The sequence below is a fragment of the Aspergillus multicolor genome, assembly GCF_047715735.1.
Source record: "Aspergillus multicolor strain CBS 133.54 unplaced genomic scaffold BDW74scaffold_13, whole genome shotgun sequence".
In the NCBI taxonomy this organism is placed as follows: domain Eukaryota; kingdom Fungi; phylum Ascomycota; class Eurotiomycetes; order Eurotiales; family Aspergillaceae; genus Aspergillus; species Aspergillus multicolor.
In genome coordinates this window covers 442,258-459,798 of record NW_027395964.1, presented here as the reverse complement: position 1 = coordinate 459,798, position 17,541 = coordinate 442,258, and the positions used below count along the sequence as shown (strand labels likewise).

The 17,541-nt window shown below is 51.2% G+C and overlaps 5 protein-coding genes across 5 annotated transcripts; 3 read left to right on the top strand and 2 right to left on the bottom strand.

Annotated features, from left to right (window-relative positions):
- Window positions 1-220: 220 nt before the first annotated feature.
- BDW74DRAFT_153733 (uncharacterized protein) lies at window positions 221-3,184 on the top strand. Its single transcript, XM_073724570.1, has 12 exons — window positions 221-703; window positions 771-926; window positions 979-1,073; window positions 1,126-1,187; window positions 1,243-1,343; window positions 1,397-1,847; window positions 1,906-2,041; window positions 2,088-2,363; window positions 2,418-2,541; window positions 2,593-2,632; window positions 2,684-2,729; window positions 2,786-3,184. The coding sequence occupies exons 1-12, from the start codon at window positions 369-371 to the stop codon at window positions 2,872-2,874; spliced, it is 1,911 nt and encodes a 636-aa protein (XP_073583628.1). The 5' UTR covers window positions 221-368; the 3' UTR covers window positions 2,875-3,184.
- Window positions 3,185-4,325: 1,141 nt separating this feature from the next.
- Window positions 4,326-6,286, top strand: BDW74DRAFT_23378 (ankyrin repeat and protein kinase domain-containing protein). Its single transcript, XM_073732277.1, has one exon. It carries the CDS (start codon window positions 4,434-4,436, stop codon window positions 6,093-6,095), a length of 1,662 nt encoding a protein of 553 aa, XP_073583627.1. The 5' UTR covers window positions 4,326-4,433; the 3' UTR covers window positions 6,096-6,286.
- An 822-nt stretch (window positions 6,287-7,108) lies between these two features.
- Window positions 7,109-8,468, top strand: BDW74DRAFT_178473 (uncharacterized protein; the record flags this gene model as incomplete). The annotated part of the gene is made up of 2 exons (XM_073729211.1): window positions 7,109-7,684; window positions 7,749-8,468. 2 exons carry the CDS (start codon window positions 7,109-7,111, stop codon window positions 8,466-8,468), a joined length of 1,296 nt encoding a protein of 431 aa, XP_073583626.1.
- A 705-nt stretch (window positions 8,469-9,173) lies between these two features.
- On the bottom strand, window positions 9,174-11,834 carry pps1 (tyrosine/serine/threonine protein phosphatase PPS1). The gene is made up of 7 exons (XM_073732276.1): window positions 11,821-11,834; window positions 10,821-11,724; window positions 10,679-10,765; window positions 9,746-10,630; window positions 9,575-9,695; window positions 9,472-9,528; window positions 9,174-9,422 (listed from the first exon to the last, which is right to left on the bottom strand). Exons 2-7 carry the CDS (start codon window positions 11,566-11,568, stop codon window positions 9,299-9,301), a joined length of 2,022 nt encoding a protein of 673 aa, XP_073583625.1. The 5' UTR covers window positions 11,569-11,724; window positions 11,821-11,834; the 3' UTR covers window positions 9,174-9,298.
- Window positions 11,835-13,809: 1,975 nt separating this feature from the next.
- Window positions 13,810-17,423, bottom strand: BDW74DRAFT_23350 (tRNA methyltransferase PPM2). The gene is made up of 6 exons (XM_073732275.1): window positions 17,290-17,423; window positions 17,003-17,220; window positions 16,573-16,937; window positions 14,751-16,522; window positions 14,398-14,688; window positions 13,810-14,329 (listed from the first exon to the last, which is right to left on the bottom strand). The coding sequence occupies exons 1-6, from the start codon at window positions 17,398-17,400 to the stop codon at window positions 13,871-13,873; spliced, it is 3,216 nt and encodes a 1,071-aa protein (XP_073583624.1). The 5' UTR covers window positions 17,401-17,423; the 3' UTR covers window positions 13,810-13,870.
- Window positions 17,424-17,541: the final 118 nt, after the last annotated feature.

Genomic DNA, 17,541 nt, shown 5'->3' with positions numbered 1-17,541 from the left:
GCTAGCGGGGATGCTGCACGCCTTGACGGACAGTCCACTGAGATTTCACTGACAAGTTACAGCCTTGTTCTAGCCGTACTTATGTGCCAATCCTTCCCGCTCGCAGGAGTGGTATGTCAGATGGATGAATTTTGATTAATCGAGGCCGGTAAGCCCGTCTTTGTAGGTGCTCCTCTGCTGTTCAATCAGATTGAGCCGCTCCTCACCATTTAAAAATAAGTCTCACTACCCACTCTTACCTTGGCTCCCTCGTGATTTCCAGTCTCAGAATGCGCATTTGCAAGTCAATATATCTATAACCCATGACGACAATGTTCGATGTCGAGAGTGATGACTGGAGACGGTGAGTGTGCAATGGCTTGAAAGCCATGCGTGTATTTGAAAAGGATGTCGTTAATGTTTGTCGGAATGTTTTCAGAATTCCTAACCCTCTGAGTCGAATAAACCCCCACAGAGTCGAAGAACATGCCGAGGCCTTCTATCAAAAATGTCTAGGGAGGGTGATAGAAGAGGAGAAGATCAAGGTGGAGAAGGTGGTGGACAAGGATGTCTTCCTTCGAGGAGCAAACCTAGCACGGGATCATGATGAGGATGTGCCTTATGCGTCGGAGTCCTCGAAATCTCGCAAGGTCTTCGATTTACTTCGAGAAACGAAAGATCTCAAGGTCACAATGCTGGTAACTGCGTGTGCAGCTATAACCCAGTAAGTAGGATTCCCGTCATTGGTATGATTAGTACCGCGATTTTAATCTGCCTCTAACACAGTTCAGGGGGTGGCAGCAGTCGACAATCAATGCGAGTACACGCTACTGGCAGGAAGATCTGCTACCGTCACTGGGAGAGCAGCCAGATGGCAGTGCTTTGAGGCACCGCGAACTGATGGCTGGACTTATTGACGCTGCACCATGGCTCTCAGGCAGCATAATGTGAGCACAGTCTTAGCCACCTGCGGTACCTGTCTCCTAATGTCACTGCTAGCGGCGCTTGGTTAAGTGATCCTCTACAAGAAGCGATACTTGGGAGGCGACGCGCTCTTTTTATATCGGCTATTTTCTGTACAGCCTTTCCCATAGGTATATGACTCTGCAAGGCTGGATCAGTATGTAAGCTGACCTCGGCTGTCAGCAACCGCGCGAAGCACTAGTTGGGAGGAGCTTCTGATTTTTCGGTTACTGCTTGGGATCGGGGTGAACTTTGCCCTTCATACATGTGGCGAACATGGTAATTGACTAACTATTACAGATTGGCGCAAAGGCTTCAATAGCCCCTGTCTTCGCCGCTGAGACTGCCGTTGATCATTTACGCGGCCGGCTTCTGATGATGTGGCAGCTTTTTGATGCATTGTATGTGCTCGTCTACCATTAGTGGATCCTAAAACTGACAACATCGCAAACAGTGGAATCTTTCTTGGGTTTGTCTGTGTGTGGATTGTTGACAAACAATGGAGAGTCCTCTTGGGAACTGCAGCAGTTCCGTCCCTAATATTATTGTTCCTGGTCTTTCTTTGTCCGGAATCCCCCCGGTTTCTTATGCGCAAGAAAAGGTATAGAGAGGCATACCTGAGTCTCCGTCATCTGCGTGGAAGCGACATCCAGGCATGCCGAGATTTGTACTATATACATATCCAGTTGCAGTATGAGTCGCAAAAACGACTAGCCCTAGCCGAAGTGCGACACTTCAATTCGGAGGGAGAAGAATGGCTAAAAAGCGACAAACTGAATTACCAGGATATTGAGCTCCCGCCAATGAATTTCTTCAAGCGGACGTGGGCTCTCTGGACCAACCCACGCAACCGCAGGGCCTGCATTGCAGCCTTCATAGTGATGGCATCACAGCAGCTTTGTGGTGTAGGGCTTCTCGCGGGAATCATCCTTGACGTACCCCAGGCTGACGCATTCTTTGTAGGTCAATGTGCTCGCATTCTACTCATCCCATATTTTTGGACGGGCAAACGATGAAGAAAATGACTATATTATGGCCCCTGGTCGGAGTGACGATCTAGATCGCAAGTCGCCTACCAAGGTGGCCTGGATGAATATCGGTAGGACAATCCAAACTAGTTCTGTACAACTGTTTATAAGGGATAGGCTTTGGTCTCGCGAACTTTATCTTCACTATACCGGCATATTGGTTCATCGACATGTCGCGCAGGCGAGGTCGCCGGAGATTGCTGTTGGTGTCGCTCGCAGGAATATTTTTCACCATTATTGCCATTGGCTCCTTCTTTTTCATCCCGGATGACGACGCCCGCCTTGGCCTTGTCTCTGTCTTTACGATTGTCGTCTTTCTATTCTTCTACGGTATCGGAGCCGGGCCTGTGCCATTTACATTCAGCGCAGAGGTGTTTCCTCTGGCGTTCCGCGGTAAGAGATACTTGCATCTCATGATATCAGAAAGTGCTAAACATCTGTGTACAGAGGTAGGTATGAGTTTTAGCGTTATGATCAATTTTCTGGGTCTTGGGCTTCTGGTTCTTCTCGTGCCCTTTATTACAAGGGCATTTGGATCCAATGGCAATTCTTATCTTCTCTACCTATTCGGGTGAGTCTACCAAACTACGCTTTTCGCAGCAAAAGGGCTGACGTCGCACAGTGGACTTGACCTTCTGGCGTTCGGACTAGTATTTCTCTTCGTAAGTGAATACCTCATCGATCTGACATTATACTAACCCTATGCTCCAAAGGTTCCAAGCACGGGACGAATCCCGCTCGAGAACATGGACTACGTCTGTATGGACTTCGCAACTGCCTATATACTCTTGCATGTTTACTGACCACGTACATAGTCGATAAGAAGACATCTGAACACGTGCAAAGTCATTTGCGGGCTCTACGCAGCCTTCGCGGCAGCAAGTTTAATCGGTACGCACAATGATACGCACAACAGTACACCTCTGAACAACCTGCGGTCGCCCTAGAGTTGTGCTTCGAAGCTACGACATGGTAAAGCGTCTTTGGGGTTCTGTTTGAATCTGGAATGTACATTATCCAGCGGCTTGGGCACAATGTCTACCTATGCAGATAGACAAACCAAAGCACCAGTTTATGGAAGGTATCTGGTGCGTTTAGGATGATAGATCAAAATATCAGCCTGGTCTTTGGTAGTGAGGTAACTTAGAAATTTCCAGAAACGTGTGTAATGCGAGGCTGAGCGTCTCACATATGTGGGAAGCCTTGCGTCTGGGGTGTTTCTGCCCAGAGTCCACCATGCGCAGTTTCTATTTCGTGCCTAGAAGAAGGGCAGACAGGCAACTGCTAGCCCCAGATCAGCACTGCACAGCCTGACGTGGCACAGCTGAGTGCCATACTCCGCAAGGTCTGGAGCCCGGCCATGGGCCTAGTGCCTCTCTCCAGCCGTTCTTGCTTTGAACTGAGCCGCAGCTCGTGACGTCTGCGCTCGCTGTAAGCCCGAGCCTGCCTTCCCTTCCCCTCTCCCTCTCCTGCATCTGCGTCACGGCCAGCTTTCGCGTTTTCAGTCCTTTACCTTTCGTTGCTACCCATTCTACTTTTATCACATTTATTATGATTTATCCTCGAGTTCGAAGGTAGCAACAGCTTGTCCTCCTTCCAAATTAATTTCTTCTATTGGGTCCCGGTTGCTAATGTGTTTTTAATACAGTGATCAATTGGTCCAGTCCCCAGCTATCAAGATTCCTAGCTCTCTTTTTCTAGAAGCACACGATGATATTTCGGTTTCGTCAAGAGAGCGTTGACATAGCCACGGTAATCCGAGAGAGGCTCCAAGATGCCATGCAAAATCGAACGGACGACTTGAGGAAATTCGTGCCGCGCAGCAGTCTCGAAGAGATCTGGACCGAGGATTGTCTTCGAACTTTTGTTCGGCAGTATAGGCCTTTCGATGACGCAGATATACCCAACATCAGAAAAAACTTCTTGCAAACCTTGTCCATCTTGATTCAGATACATTGGGATCGGTGGAAGAGCTTCAAGGCGATCTTTGTCGACAACGGCGGCCGAGCTGACAATGTTATACACACGTATACTTGGCAATTACTGCATAGGGAAAGTTTTTTGGGGCCGATTTGGGCAGGGGCTTTCCTTTCCAACCGCTATATCTATTGCCCGGCGGACATCATAGAGGGCATGGTTCTTGAATACAATGAAGGTTGGCGATTGCCGTTCCTCGCTCGTGGCCGCAACCGGGGAACGCACCCTCCTGGTTTCGAGGGCGATGCGGTTAGATCGGTCACCAAGGTAGAAGTCGCCAGAGGGCACCTTTATTTAAGTCCGAATTCACGCTTCAGAGTAAGACTTCTATACCAAAGTGCTTGTTTTGAACGTGACCCTGACAATTGACCTCTCTGTATTCTGTAGGGACCATACCTTGCATGCAAACGATTCCGCACCCGCGGCGATTTTGCAAAAGAGAAATCGAACCTATTGGCCTTGAAAGAGAGGCTTGATAGGAACGAGATGGAAGACAGAATCATGCCATTCTTTGCGTCCGTTAGCGTCGGCGGCGAATTCAATTTGCTCTCTGAATGGGCCGATGGTGACTTAGAGTCATTCCTTCAGGAAGAGTCCAGAAGCTTTGGTCTGTGCGATTTGATGGAGGAAGCACGAAACCTAGCTGGCGCTCTGGCATTTTTGCACGGAGGCCCGAACTCCAAACAGCTGTTTTGCCATCTAGACTTAAAGCCGGCAAACATACTAGTTTTCAGAGAGTCACCAACATCTGTCGGAAGATGGAAGATATCCGATTTCGGCAACTCTGTTTTCACGCCTGCAACAGGTCCATGGCCTGATGGCTCGTTCCCACCCATGTCAAACTTAGGAGGGATTGTGGGAACTTACCAGTCTCCCGAGGTCTTTTACGGCGAAGGTCTGGGACGTAAAAGTGATGTCTGGTCACTTGGATGCATATTAGTTCGGATACTCGCCTTTGGACTGGGTGGCAGTGTACTGAGAGATCTAGATAATCGCCGTCGCCAAATGATGATTAATGGAGAGCCGTCTTGCCATGACTGCTTTCATTGCAGATATCCACCTGTTTTGAATCCCCATATTGAAACATGGATCAAGGGGCTACCAACAAGATCGAATCACCAACTTATGCAACAAGCATGTCAACGCTTCCGCAGCTTACTCCTTAGAACTCTTGAAGTTAACAAGGAAGCAAGGCTCACCGCAGAGGAAGTGAAAGGCGGACTTGGGTCTATTCTTAAGATTCTTCTTCCGCCTAAATCCTTTCTACCGTCGACACTATCTATAGACGCATCCCACCTTCTTACATCGATTCAGAACGGTGACTTTGACGGTCTCGGGTCACAGTTGAGGTACAATGTCGATGTCGAAGTTCCGACGGAGGATGCGGGTAAGAAGGAAAGGTTGCTGGTACATGGTATTCGCAGGAACTCCTACGAGACGGTTGAAAGCCTACTTGATTCCCGGCCTAGAATGGATATAGAAAGCCCTGCCTCTGACGGACAGACCCCTCTAGCTTGTGTGATTGCAACAGGTGATAAACGCATCTTTAAGCTACTTTTGGAAGCAGGTGCTAACATTGACGCGCCGTCGAAAAATGGAATCACACCCCTTATGCTGGCAACTGAGTATGGCCATGTCAGCATCGTTCGCTCCTTGCTTGACAGCGGCGCAGAGTGTCTAGCTTATTGCAACAAAGGCTACACATGTGTGCACTATATCGCGTGGGCTCGAAAAGGTGGAGTTCAGATGATAGCAGAGTTTCAAGGTAGAGGAAGCTACCTTAATTTACGTTGCCGTGGAGGAAATGAGAGTCCTCTAAGCACTTTGATCAAAGCACATGACGAAACCGATGAGTGGCAGTCCAAGTTCAACGCTTTCCTCGCTGCGGGAGTGGATGTCAACTCGCCAGATCAGCGTGGCAGAACGCCCTTATACTATGCTGGCCTCGATGATCTCAAGGAGGTCGCAATTAAGCTCCTACAGAAAGGAGCCCGCTTGTCGCCGGATCTGGAGCCGGCTCTACTTGATAGGAAGGTGCCTTCTTGGATGAAAGCCTTGCTCAGAGAGCACGATGGCGGAAGCAATGGGAGCCTACACGAGCCACGCTCGTCATGGCGAGCTGCTCTGCGCCGTATGCGGTCCTCTTAACGGCTGTTGATTTATACCCATACTGTTATATACCCACATTTGTTTGAATATATACCCTTTTTAAGTCGAGTTTTCTAGCTTCCCTAGCTTTTACACCGTTTCTTCCCTTGGGCAGTACAGGAAGCAGTGACTCTCAGCTTTCTCGTGATATCTCCAATCCTAAAGAGTAGGGTGTAAGCGAAAGCTGAACTAAGTTCAAGCTCAACAATGCAAAGACACTTATCAATAGACTTCACAAGGGGCGAGTTCACAGAGTATCAATCACCTCAAAAGACTGCCAGAGACGGGTTCTGAAGAGGACTCAGGCAAAAGAACATGACATGGTCAGTGTTTACCGATATCAGAAGGCATTGGTCACTGACGTTTGTCCTCTGCAGAACAGCTTATAAGGGCGTGGACACCGAACCTTTCATTGCTAAGGCCCCCATTCTCAAAGATAGCTTTCTCAATCTTCCAATTCCTTCCAAGGTCCTAGAATTCACCAGCAGCAATACAAACGCAACAACCAGATAACAAGATGGAGCGCTTCTCTGGATACTCGCAGCAGCAGACGTGGAAAGCTTCCAGGCCATTTTGATGCCATGCAATATTCCGTCCGGAGTACATTCAAAGAAGAAGAGGTTGAAAGAGCATGGGGTGTCGAGTGAAGACGACTGCTTTGGTCTAGGACAGCTAGACCAAGAGAGAAGGGTTAAACCGCGGATTACATGGTTTATAAAGAGGCAGATGTTTTTCCTATTCAGATAGCCTGAAGAGCGCTTGGAGCCACCAAAGACCTATGTTACCAGGAATGCAGTATCTTGATGCATAAGACGTCTAGCCTTAAACACCTGCTGTCCTGTAGAGTTAGCCGGCACTCAGTTCCAGGTGGGGTGACCTGTCCCCTTTTCCTCCGTAACTCGGTCCCACCTCCCAAGCCTGCTGTGTCCCCAGTGCCCCACCTACTACACCTTCATCTTGACTTATACAAACACCCATTCTTCAGCAAGCACAGCCGGCCCCTACTTGCTGCTATGCCTTGGACCGATGATATCACCCGTGACGGTTTCAGATCTGCGATGGCCAGGTTTCAAACCACGCGCGGCTCGGCCGACCGTGTGAACGGCGCCTCCCTGCGAAGCATGTTCCTTGCCAAGATGACCCCCGACCCACGGAGGAGAACAAGGGACAACTCCTACTTTATCCGCGGCCAATTGCAGCATTATGGCGTGTCCTTTGACGCGGACAAAGTCTTCAGCAACGGAGCAGCGCTGTTGAAGAAGGCTCTCCAGGAGGGCAAGTGTGACGCGGTACCGGCACACATCGCCGCGCTGGAGGAGCAGCTGCACCGTGAATGGCTTGCCAAACTACCCCGCGAGGAATTAGCCACCGATCCTGACTGGGTGTTGGGGGCGTACTTCGTGCGGCTGAGCGACCGACAACCAGATCCCACGAGAACAACTACTGTGGTCGGTATACCGTTCGACAAATACAGCTCGTATAGAACTGGGCGGATGCGTGAAGCTGCCGACAAGGTGGCGGGCATGCACCACGAGACTGCTCATGGCCCAAAGACGCAAACGATATTCTTGGGCTGGGACAATGCCGCGGTGAAGATTGCAGCTAAAGAGCATGCCGCCAAGGAGGCCAAAAAAGCTTCAATTGGAAGAAAAGGAGAGGGAGTCCAAGCGCGCAGACGAGCATAAGGACTATCTGCAGACATTGAGAAAGAAGAGTGGCGCTGCGGCTCGGAAGACCAAAGTATCGCCTGTTGGGAGCTACATTGTTGATTGCGGATCCATTGAGAATGAATGGCCGGATTCGGCGGGCGATTTGTCTATTGACATCAATGAGACCGACGAGCCGGGCGTCTTCGAGGCTTCTTTCGATTTTGGTGTCCTGGAGGGCGTTATGATTCTCTGCCAAGAGCAGTCTCTACTCGAGAGATATTGCTCTGAGGCGGATGGGCAATTCGATGATCATCTCGGTGAGGAAGATTGGGACGAAAGGGACGAAGATGACTTGGATGAACACGGTCTGAATGAAGAGGATGAAAGTCCAAAAGCAGGGGCCACAAGAAAAGCGTCCACCGTTCAACCGAGCGGGCGCGGGAAGAAGGCCAAGGCACGAAGACGACCCTCTCACACGTACCTGGTGAAATTGAGGTGTCGTGATACAGGGGAAGGCCAAATCTACCCCGAACCATCTGATGGTACTATCAGGATCAAAGACGAGAACCTTGCTGCCTTCGAAGGAACGGCTGATCTTCCCTGTGCTGAAAGGGGGACATCATTCACTGCGCGAAAGGTTTCTGATGAATCATCACAGGGGGCCAGTTGGGCCGACTACTCCAAGCAACAAGCTGAGAGGGCATGTGTGAGTAGGTGGCACTGAGTGGCCATCAATGGATGACACCGAGGACTAGAAACAAGTGGAAAATTGCACTAGTGCAAGAAAACTGTCTGGACTAGGAAGTCAAGTTGGTTGGAACGTTCTATCTCGAGTCGTTGGTGAAATTGGGCTAAATAGTCTTGGGTATGTTTGATAATCTTCACGAGTTCAAGCTTCCCGTTCGGTGGCACCTCCCCTGGTCAAACTCTCCAGTTCTGGTGTGCCTTGTATCTGCCCCTCGCTCGTTCCTCCCTTAGGAAATGAGCGTGAAGCCATGGTAATTCGAAAGGCAGGATGCCAAATGTTCAGTGGTCGACAAAAATGGCTCGACGCAGTCAATGGACGATATACGCGGCGCCGCATAGGAAAAAGCTCAACGAGTAAATTAACTACCAGAAGCCGACGCTATGGTGCTCGTCGAGACTGGAGCCAAACCGCCCGTAGGTATAGAAAATAAACAAAGCCCCATGAGTAGATAAGGTGTAATGCCACGCCCATAACATATATATGACCCAGTAGAAGCAGAAAGACATGAAGGCATGAGAAATGGTTGTGTCACAGGACGAACGTAGGGCATATCCATATAGATCAAACAAATCAAATCCGTCTAGCGCCAAAATCAAATCAAGTCAGGTGCGGTCATATCGTGTCAGAAGGGAGAATATGGTGTTCGTCAGTTCGTCTGGTCGTTCGGTTGTGGTATCCATGTATCGATGGGGTGTCGTTATTTATCGATATCTGTGTGGGTATCTCGGGGTTTCTCGTGTAGTAGTCCCAAAGGTGAGAGGTCGTCATCGTCATCGTCATCGTCATCGCCAACTCTCACATCTACTTCATCTCGAGTAAGGTTTGTTCATAAGGGCGATTTCGCGAGCCACAGTCGCCCATTCCAGCTCTCTTTTGATAGACTGCTTGTTTTTCTTTTGCTGAAGTTCTTCCCACTTTAACAGTTCATACCTGTTGTTGTTAGCTCATAAATACCAACAATCTTGAAATCGCTCCTTACACAAATCGTAGATGGGGCTGAATGATAACATTGAGTCTTCTTGCTCGGACGTAACAACTGGACTAGGTCAGCTACTTATAGAGTTCGAACAAAGATAACTTACTACGCCCGTGGAAAAGATAAGTTAAGGGATGCCATGACCTCGGCAATACATATCGTTGCGGAGCGCGAAACACCCACTCGACAGTGAACCAATGTAGCAGCCCCGTCCGACTTTCCTTTGCCTGAAGATTACGTTAGTGGAAACAGGGAACAATAGGCGAGGAGCACATACGTATAAACTGTAGACAGCGGTCAAACTCCTGTGTCAAAGGATCAATGCCATTGTCTTGCACTTTGGTGATGTGCATCAGATTTTCGGCACCCATCCTTGCGATATCCGAGTCACTCCATGTAACCGCTTCACCGATGCTGAGAACCCGCTTGATACCGAGCTCCCGGAGCATCTCAGGGTTATTGGCATGAGACAGATTCCCGAGATACATATAGGGCAGAATCCGACTTGGGAGAGATCCGTCGCAGTATCTGAACCATTGGGGGTCAGGTACGCGGTATTGTGGAGGGTTCGCAGGGCTTTCCTGTAGTATCCTCTCTTGAACGTTCCTCAAGTACGCGACATCTGAAGGGTAGGTGAAAAAGTTTCGCTTCTTTCCCCGGTGCAGTCGAAGCCATGCTTCACTTGCAGGAATGCCTTCGGCGAACATGGTGTAGGCGATCACCAGCAGAGAACTCTCTGTATATCCATCGGGACAATGGATTAATATCCTTCGTGTCTTTCTGAGAGGAGCTTCCATTGAAAGATCCCCCTCAGCATCCGTCTCCGGAATCTCTGGGTTCGCGATGTAGTAGATCCATCGGAGTGTATTGATCAAATCATCAAGATCTCTGCTCTCCCCGCTGGGAGTTAGAAGGGAGCCGGAAGAAGGGAACTCTAATCGCTGCGGCTCTTTCGCGAGGCGCCTGGCGAGATTTGCCAAATAGCGAGGACCCGGAATTCCCGCGAGATCATTTGTATCAATCATCAGGTCAAAAGTCTCAGCTGAGGGAGTGCCGGAGGCACCAGCTTGCAGGAGATAATCAGGCGTAGGACCTTGCCAAACGTTATTTGAGAACTCCGATGCCCGAGACATAGTACACATCTCTAAGCGCTCTAACTGAACTGAACGGCTGTCAGACAGAGTAGTCAGCAAAAGTCAAGCGAACTCACAGAGATCCACGACCTGGTTTGTAAGTTGGCCGCTAGAATTGACAGCTATCAAGCTGGGAGCCCTGCGTTCAATATCCGAAAATGGACCTAGAATGGTTCAGTTCTCGAATTGCGATGCAGCGAAGAGAAGGTTGAGACTAACACGAGACAACAAAGGTATTGTATGACGGCAGAGTTTGGTCATGATCGTGTTTGAGCCTCCAGTGGTGCTGTGCGGCTGTAATCCGGCTTGCAACTTCCAGAAGCTGCTTCGCAGTCACGCTATCCTCGCCATAGACGACGATATCTGAGAGCGGAGCCACCTTGGCTGTCTGAATCTGGAAGTTGCGCACAGAGAATCCTTCCCTAGGGTCAACTGGGAGAAACTCCAAACCCGACGGTGCAAGAATCGCTTCAGGAGTCACGGCGCCTTTCAACCGCGATGTAGACAAATCACCGCCTACTTTAACAATTGTAATGCCTCTCCAGCACTTTGGTGTCCGCCGGAGGGAGCGCCGTCGGTTGGTGAAGAACCCGACCTGTAGGTGGTTGTCGGGATGCAATCCATGCAGCCAAGGGAACATCAAATTAGGATCCGGCAGCGGCTGCGAAGAACAGTGATTGATAGCAGCCGAAAGTATCTCGATCTCTATCGAGTACAATGGAGGTGAATCTGAAATCTTGGGAAACGCATCGGGTGGATGAAGAGGTGAGGAAGGTGGAAGGACGGCATCTTCCTTCGGAGCAGGCGAGCTGGTTCGCGAAGGAATGGGCGACGGGCCGGTAGGACATACGGGTATATGTTTGTTCGGAACGGGAGAAGAAGTTCTGTTCAAGCTCAGAGCTGGAGTGACTGATCCAGGCGGAGGAGTGGTGTGGCGGAGCGGTTGCTGCACCACAACTGTTGCCATGATCGTTGAAGCGGGTTTGTGTCGAGCCGTTGGGTTGGTATAGATGTCAATGGCTGAAAACCAGCAAATTCTGGATTGTAAACAAGGTCTGGACGCGAAATCACGGCCGCATAACTGGGGAATTGCGGTAGCGCCTGGCGACTATCTAGGGAATGCCTATGATGAAACCGCCTTGTTAGTGGTGGGGATCGCGCCATTAGGTTGGACATCGTATAGTCGAGCACGTGTAAAGACGGGGGCGGAATCACTCACTCATAAGAGAGGCTCCAATGTCAAACAGTCTATGCCGAAACAGGCGCATTAGCATAGCACGAACGAATCTGAGGATCGCTTGCGGGAGGTATAAGAGAAGACGCGGGGGAGATGATGTTGCGAACGTGATGAGGTAGCGAGGTGGATGCTGTTCCAAGCTGTCCCGTACCCACCCAGAGATAGTGGAAGACCCAAAGCCAAACCCCACAGTGATAAGAGTTTCCAGCGACAAACCGCAGATGGAACCGATCGCAATTGGCAGATAAGAGAGAGCGTAGGGAGGGAGGACGAAGAGCTGATACAGAAGATATGTACAGATCGGGGACCGTCTAGCAGCAGCCAGAGTTGGTGTAAGAGCGAGGCAGAGAAATAATAAAAGAGGAGGGAAAGAGAGAGAGAGAGAGAGTACGGGGGTGGGGAGGGGTAGCCCGGCTAGGCGTTAGTGGCTCCGCTAGTCTGCCGGACTATACTTGTCTCTACAGCTTCCAAGATCTCCCCATCCTCCCTGCTCATCCTTCCAACGAGCTTCGAGTATATAATCATCTCTTCTGGTCTCTCTCCCTCCATCCTGGTCGCCCTCGTGCTCGGCTTCCGTCGTTGTATCACTCTGCTCTCACAATATCCGGCTCTGAAGCCACCCATCCGCGCACAGTCACATCACAGTCGACACCGAATGCTACTCGCCCGAGCCAACCAATCCTTCCGTCCATGTCAAAGTGCCGTTCTGACACTCTATAGGCCGTCGGTTCAACCTAGTCCTTCCCGGCTTTCGGATGCGCACTGTATCTCCTTGTTTTTAGCTCCACACCACCATGACAAGAAATCCCGGAGAGTCTTGACGCCAATAATCCAGCACGACGCCGCGTTCGCCCAATAGGGTCGTTAAGAGAACCTGCGTCTCGGTCTGGGTGTAGCTACAGTCTGGATGTGGTTCTGGCTCGACCACAAACCCTCAGCCTACAGCGTACAAAATGACCAGGGGGTCTTTGTGCCCATTGATTAGGCCAGCGATCGTCTCCCACTTTCTTCGGAACTATTGCCTGGATGAAGGGCTCTCCACACGTAAACGTTCCAGCCATCTGTGTCCGCTGCGATTACTGGGATCCTTCCATAGTGGTTGGCGCATCGGCCGTTTCCATGGTTGCGCTACAGTCATGCGCCTACCCTTCGGCCTGGATGGCCACTAGCGATCGCGACAACCCTGCTCCGCTTTGAACCCGGGGCGGTTCTTGACACTCGTTGCATCATGAACGGGGTGAGGCTTTCAGCCCTAATCATTAGGTTCCGACTGTTCATCCGGGGAAGTAGATGTGGGGATTTTGAACTTCAGGTTCGAACCTCGAAGCCAAAACTTCTCTCCCTCGGCGGCAATCCTGGCGTCGGCCGTTTCTAAACTTTTAAGCTCAGATGACTTTCTGAGAAGAATCTACCCAATGACATCCCTGTTTGGGTGGTACAAGATCCCATCCCAGCAGCAATCTCGAGTAACGCAATGAAATCAAGGGCGAACGAATATTTTATCCAGTTGGCCTGGAAACCTGCATCGAAAGAGCCTTTACCTCACCGGTTTTGGCTGTACATGGATCGTTCCTATTGGAATTGGGATTCGAATTATCGCGGAGTAAAACTGAATGAAACGTCCGCGCATCCCAGCCATCCCCGCTCCCCCATTCAAGGTTCATGACGTATACGCCCCTGTTGTGTTGGCGCCCAGCCGACCTGTGAACAAAGCTGTGTCCAATGTCCGGAAGCCTCTCCCCTCGCCAACCGTTTTCGCTACCCTCCTATTGGTACCTCGTCAAACAATGTTTGCGCTGTTCCGGTTTCACAACATCCTGCAGCTGCTTGCCTGCATGAGCCAAGACGGTACTCGTGCGGCGCTGGATGCCCGACGCACCGCGATCTCTTTTTGGTACTCCTTGCTTTAGTTCTCACCGAAGCAGGCCAGGGCTTATAAATGCCAGCACAGCTGCCCATTTCAAGGCCCCGGACCGCAGTTACCTAGGTAGTGAGGCCTAATCAAAAGCCCGACGAGTGGCGCAAATATCCTTCACTGTTCAGCCATCTCCTGCAATTCATCCGCAAGCCGTAGGAGATAGAACCGTGCCATATCCGGAGGCAGCTCACCAAGGGATTTCACCATCTTCTCCAGGTCCTTACGCCCCTTTTCATAGGCTTGTACATCGCGGTTTCCGTAGACGTCTCGACCAAGCGCGTACCCCTGCGACAGATTGCGGAAGAAAACATTTACCGCCACGCTTACCTCTCCTGTCGGCGCAGCTGTATGCAGCCATAGCGGCGGGATGAAAAGGATATCGCCGCGCTTCATACGCGCTTCATGAGGGGACGTGCGCGGAATCAAAGCTATAGCCCCGTCCGCCCGATTTTGGAATACATTGATATTAGAACTGGATGCGCCGGCCGGAACGTCAAGGTACTGGACGTCGGTGGGCGGGTATAGAATAAGCCGCTTCTCGCCTTGGATTTGACAGAGGACATTTGCCATCACCTATAGTAAACAAGGAGACGTGTTAGCACATCTCACGCCCACAAAAACAGGCAGGTCAAACAACTTACATCATAATGCAACCACAACGTGACAGGCCCTGAGATCCTCAATGGGGAACTATGCGCATTCTCGACAACCGTCCTGAACGCCTCGGGCAATCGGAAATCGCCGCTCAAGCTCGGGAAATCCGTAGCTAGGTTTGCGGGTAGCTTCGCGGGTTGCTTCTCGGAAATGCTGCGCAGGTATTGCCGTCCGCCGGCGTGGACTTCATCCATGAAGCTTCCGAATGGTTTGGCTTCGTACTTGAAGTTCTTGGTCTGGAAACTCATCGTTTCTGATGAAGTGGCGTGGACTATTACCTACAACAAGTAGCTTCAGTCAGTCACTATCTCAGAAAGACAAGGCGCTGATCGCCACCTACCTTACGATCGGCTCCAACAGTATCAACAAGATACTCCTTCGTCCAGCGATCAGTGCAAGGCCCTATATCCGCACCCTCAATGATAACAGGTCTAGCATCGTCAAGTATCTGCTGGAACTCAGCTGTCGAGTTGACACTAATGCGAGGGATAGGCGCCACTTTCGTCGTGGACTTATAGTGCTTCGGCTTGGGTTTTCTTGTCGCCTTCTGTGGAGCCTTTGTCTTAACGGGCTTTTTTGCAGCTGCCTTTTCTTGGGACGCCTGCTCGTTGTCTGAACGAACTAGGGCCCAGTTGTTATTGATCTGGTCCTGTTCGTCTGCTGGGCCTAACAGCCAGGTCCCTTCTGTCCAGAATGTTCCGAACGAGAAGCACACAGCTCCGCCGCCTAGCAGCAAGACCTGATCAGTTTTCGCGGCGTGAGAGACGTGTCCAACCAGTAAGGGACGCGGTCCATTAAAGTCAGGACTGAGGCCTATGGTTGATAAAGCAGGCGCGTCTATGGGAGAGCCGGATTCAATGCACTTGAGCAGCACCGCCGAATTGAGGAGGAGAATCTCGCCATGGCGGGGCACAATCCGTCGAGGGATAATGCCACCAGCGACCACCAACCCTCGCAATGTGGAAGTCACTGTCGCCCCGAACCGGGGGAGGACATCATAACCCGGAGAGACAGCCTTGAGGCTCTCGGTCTGATCTGTCAACTCAACACACAGCGACCCATCAGCTTGTTTGTATAACCTCCAAGCCCAAGAATCTTCCAGTATCGTGCCATCGGCCCCGATACCTCCGAATAGAGCACCGGATGTGTTGTTTACAGTAGCCAAGCATGCTCCGAATCGGGCTTCCGGTGCCGGACCGCCATCCTTGGTCTGAACGGCAACTGTCTTCCATCCATCATTAATATCACTCCAAAGTAGCCATGCATCGAGCGTTGTGCCATCGCTTGTTTTCCCACCATATACTAGCACGCTGCTGTTGCCGCCTTCAGATCCGACGCCGAGCCCGACTCTCGTCGCACAGTGTCGGAACCGACCGACCGGCAGGCTGGCACTTGCCTGCCACGCGTTGTTCCTGCGCACCCACGTATCTTGAAGCGCAGAAGCGGGTGAGGTTCGGCCGCCGACGAGTAGGCAGTCACCGCTATCGTTGAACGTGGTTATGGTGTGGCACAGACGCGCGGAAATTGCGGCAGACGGTGGAAACGGAGCGTGCAAGCCAGTGCCATCTTTCGACTGCGTGTATAAATCTGTATCAGCGACACGTGTCTGACGACCCCATCCTGAATGAATTCCAACAGCTCCTTCGCCTCCAAAGACCGAAGCACCGAACCTCCGCTGGCCAGTGGGTAGAGAAGTGTTCGGAATGAACCTGAATTCATTCGACTTGTTGACCACCTTGTGGCTATGCTCCGTGCTGGTTCCTGTGCGCCCTTCACCCGCCGCCAAAGGCCTCGTAGAAGCGTGTAAAAGGAAGTAATGCGACGCAAAGAGCGCAAACTCCTCCCACTCATCGAACGACTCGACGGAGTCCAATGAGATGCGTAGAGCGCTGGACACGAACTCGTCATCGGACCACAAATCCCAGAGACTGCGTGCATGGGCATGCGTCCAACCGGCTTCCGTGAACCGGCGTTCCTGGTCGCTCAGGGACGGATACTCGTGGATGGAGTACAGGGGCGCTCCTAGCTTGCCGAAGTGTTTCATCATGGTTGATGCGAACGGGTGGTTAGGGCCGTCGGGGAAGAACTGCTCTAGGATGCAGAACTGAGCATCTAGGGAGGTGTCAGTGTGCTGTAGGTGGAATGCTGGTAGGGCTGCGAACCATTGCTTAGTTTGGAGGCCCATTTGACGACATCGTTGGCTGACTTGACGTCCATGTATGTGAGCGACACCTCGGCGAGGAAGAGGACCGAGCACTCAGCAGGAAAAACCTCAGCTTTGAGCACACGGTCTAGTTTGTCCAGATTCTTCAGATCGCAGCCGACAGCGACGTATTGCCCGCTGCGTATCTGCACAGCGCTCTCATTGGAGGCAAACTCTACATTCTCCAGGATCTGCGTGAGAGCACCTGCTTCCCGGAGCGCGGCCTTCTTATTGAGCATGAGTTTCTCATAGTCGATATCCACGAAGGTTGTTTGACTACATAAGGAGCGGTCCGCACTGAGGAGGATGAACGGGAGAGGGTCACTACGAGTCAAGGTGGTCTTAGTATACGGTGTTCTCTCTCCTGGTGCGGTTCCTCTACGACTCACAATCCACATCCTAAATTAAGGACAAACTTGGGCTTATCTGAGGGCTCTCGCATGAAGCGCCGTACGGACTCCTCCATGGCGTGCATCCGAAGCCAGTATCCGCGGTTTATTAACGGGGCGCGTCTTTGGGGCTTTTTGACGAAGTGGCGGAAGAAATGAGGCTCGGGGTAGTATAACATTTCAACGCTGCGTTTCGATACTATGCTGCTATTGTTCGTCTGAAGATAACCGTTAGTTCTTGGCCGCATAGTATTAGTTAGAATCTGAATGCAGTCCGTAGTTCTTACCCCCATGACTAGATCTGCAGACTTATCCTCCTTGGTTTGGACAGGCGCCTTAGCAGGCTGCTTTAGCTTTCGAGAAGCCATCGGCTTTTCAGACTGTGCTGAGGGAGCCATGACAACGTCCAGCGGTAGTTGTAGGATGGTGGGGTTGAGTAGTGGGATAGATTAACGCCGGCCATCTAAAAATCTCAGAGTGGTCCGAGCGCCCTTCCTGCCTTGCCGCGCTTGGCGCCAGACCGCGGTTAACGAGGCGGC

Bases quoted from the DNA above. Each gene is read 5' to 3' on its own strand.
- BDW74DRAFT_153733 (XM_073724570.1), top strand. From the start codon at position 369: ATGCGTGTATTTGAAAAGGATGTCGTTAATGTTTGTCGGAATGTTTTC. The intron at 1,188-1,242 runs GTGAACTTTGCC...TAACTATTACAG, and splicing joins GGTTACTGCTTGGGATCGGG to ATTGGCGCAAAGGCTTCAAT. The intron at 2,730-2,785 runs GTATGGACTTCG...CCACGTACATAG, and splicing joins CGAGAACATGGACTACGTCT to TCGATAAGAAGACATCTGAA.
- BDW74DRAFT_23350 (XM_073732275.1), bottom strand. From the start codon at position 17,400: ATGGCTCCCTCAGCACAGTCTGAAAAGCCGATGGCTTCTCGAAAGCTA. The intron at 16,523-16,572 runs GTTCGCAGCCCT...ACACCTCCCTAG, and splicing joins GGCCTCCAAACTAAGCAATG to ATGCTCAGTTCTGCATCCTA. The intron at 14,689-14,750 runs GTAGGTGGCGAT...TACTTGTTGTAG, and splicing joins CTGTTGGAGCCGATCGTAAG to GTAATAGTCCACGCCACTTC.
- pps1 (XM_073732276.1), bottom strand. From the start codon at position 11,568: ATGGCAACAGTTGTGGTGCAGCAACCGCTCCGCCACACCACTCCTCCG. The intron at 10,631-10,678 runs GTGAGTTCGCTT...ACAGCCGTTCAG, and splicing joins AAACCAGGTCGTGGATCTCT to TTCAGTTAGAGCGCTTAGAG. The intron at 9,696-9,745 runs GTATGTGCTCCT...CGTAATCTTCAG, and splicing joins CCGCTGTCTACAGTTTATAC to GCAAAGGAAAGTCGGACGGG.
- BDW74DRAFT_23378 (XM_073732277.1), top strand. From the start codon at position 4,434: ATGGAAGACAGAATCATGCCATTCTTTGCGTCCGTTAGCGTCGGCGGC.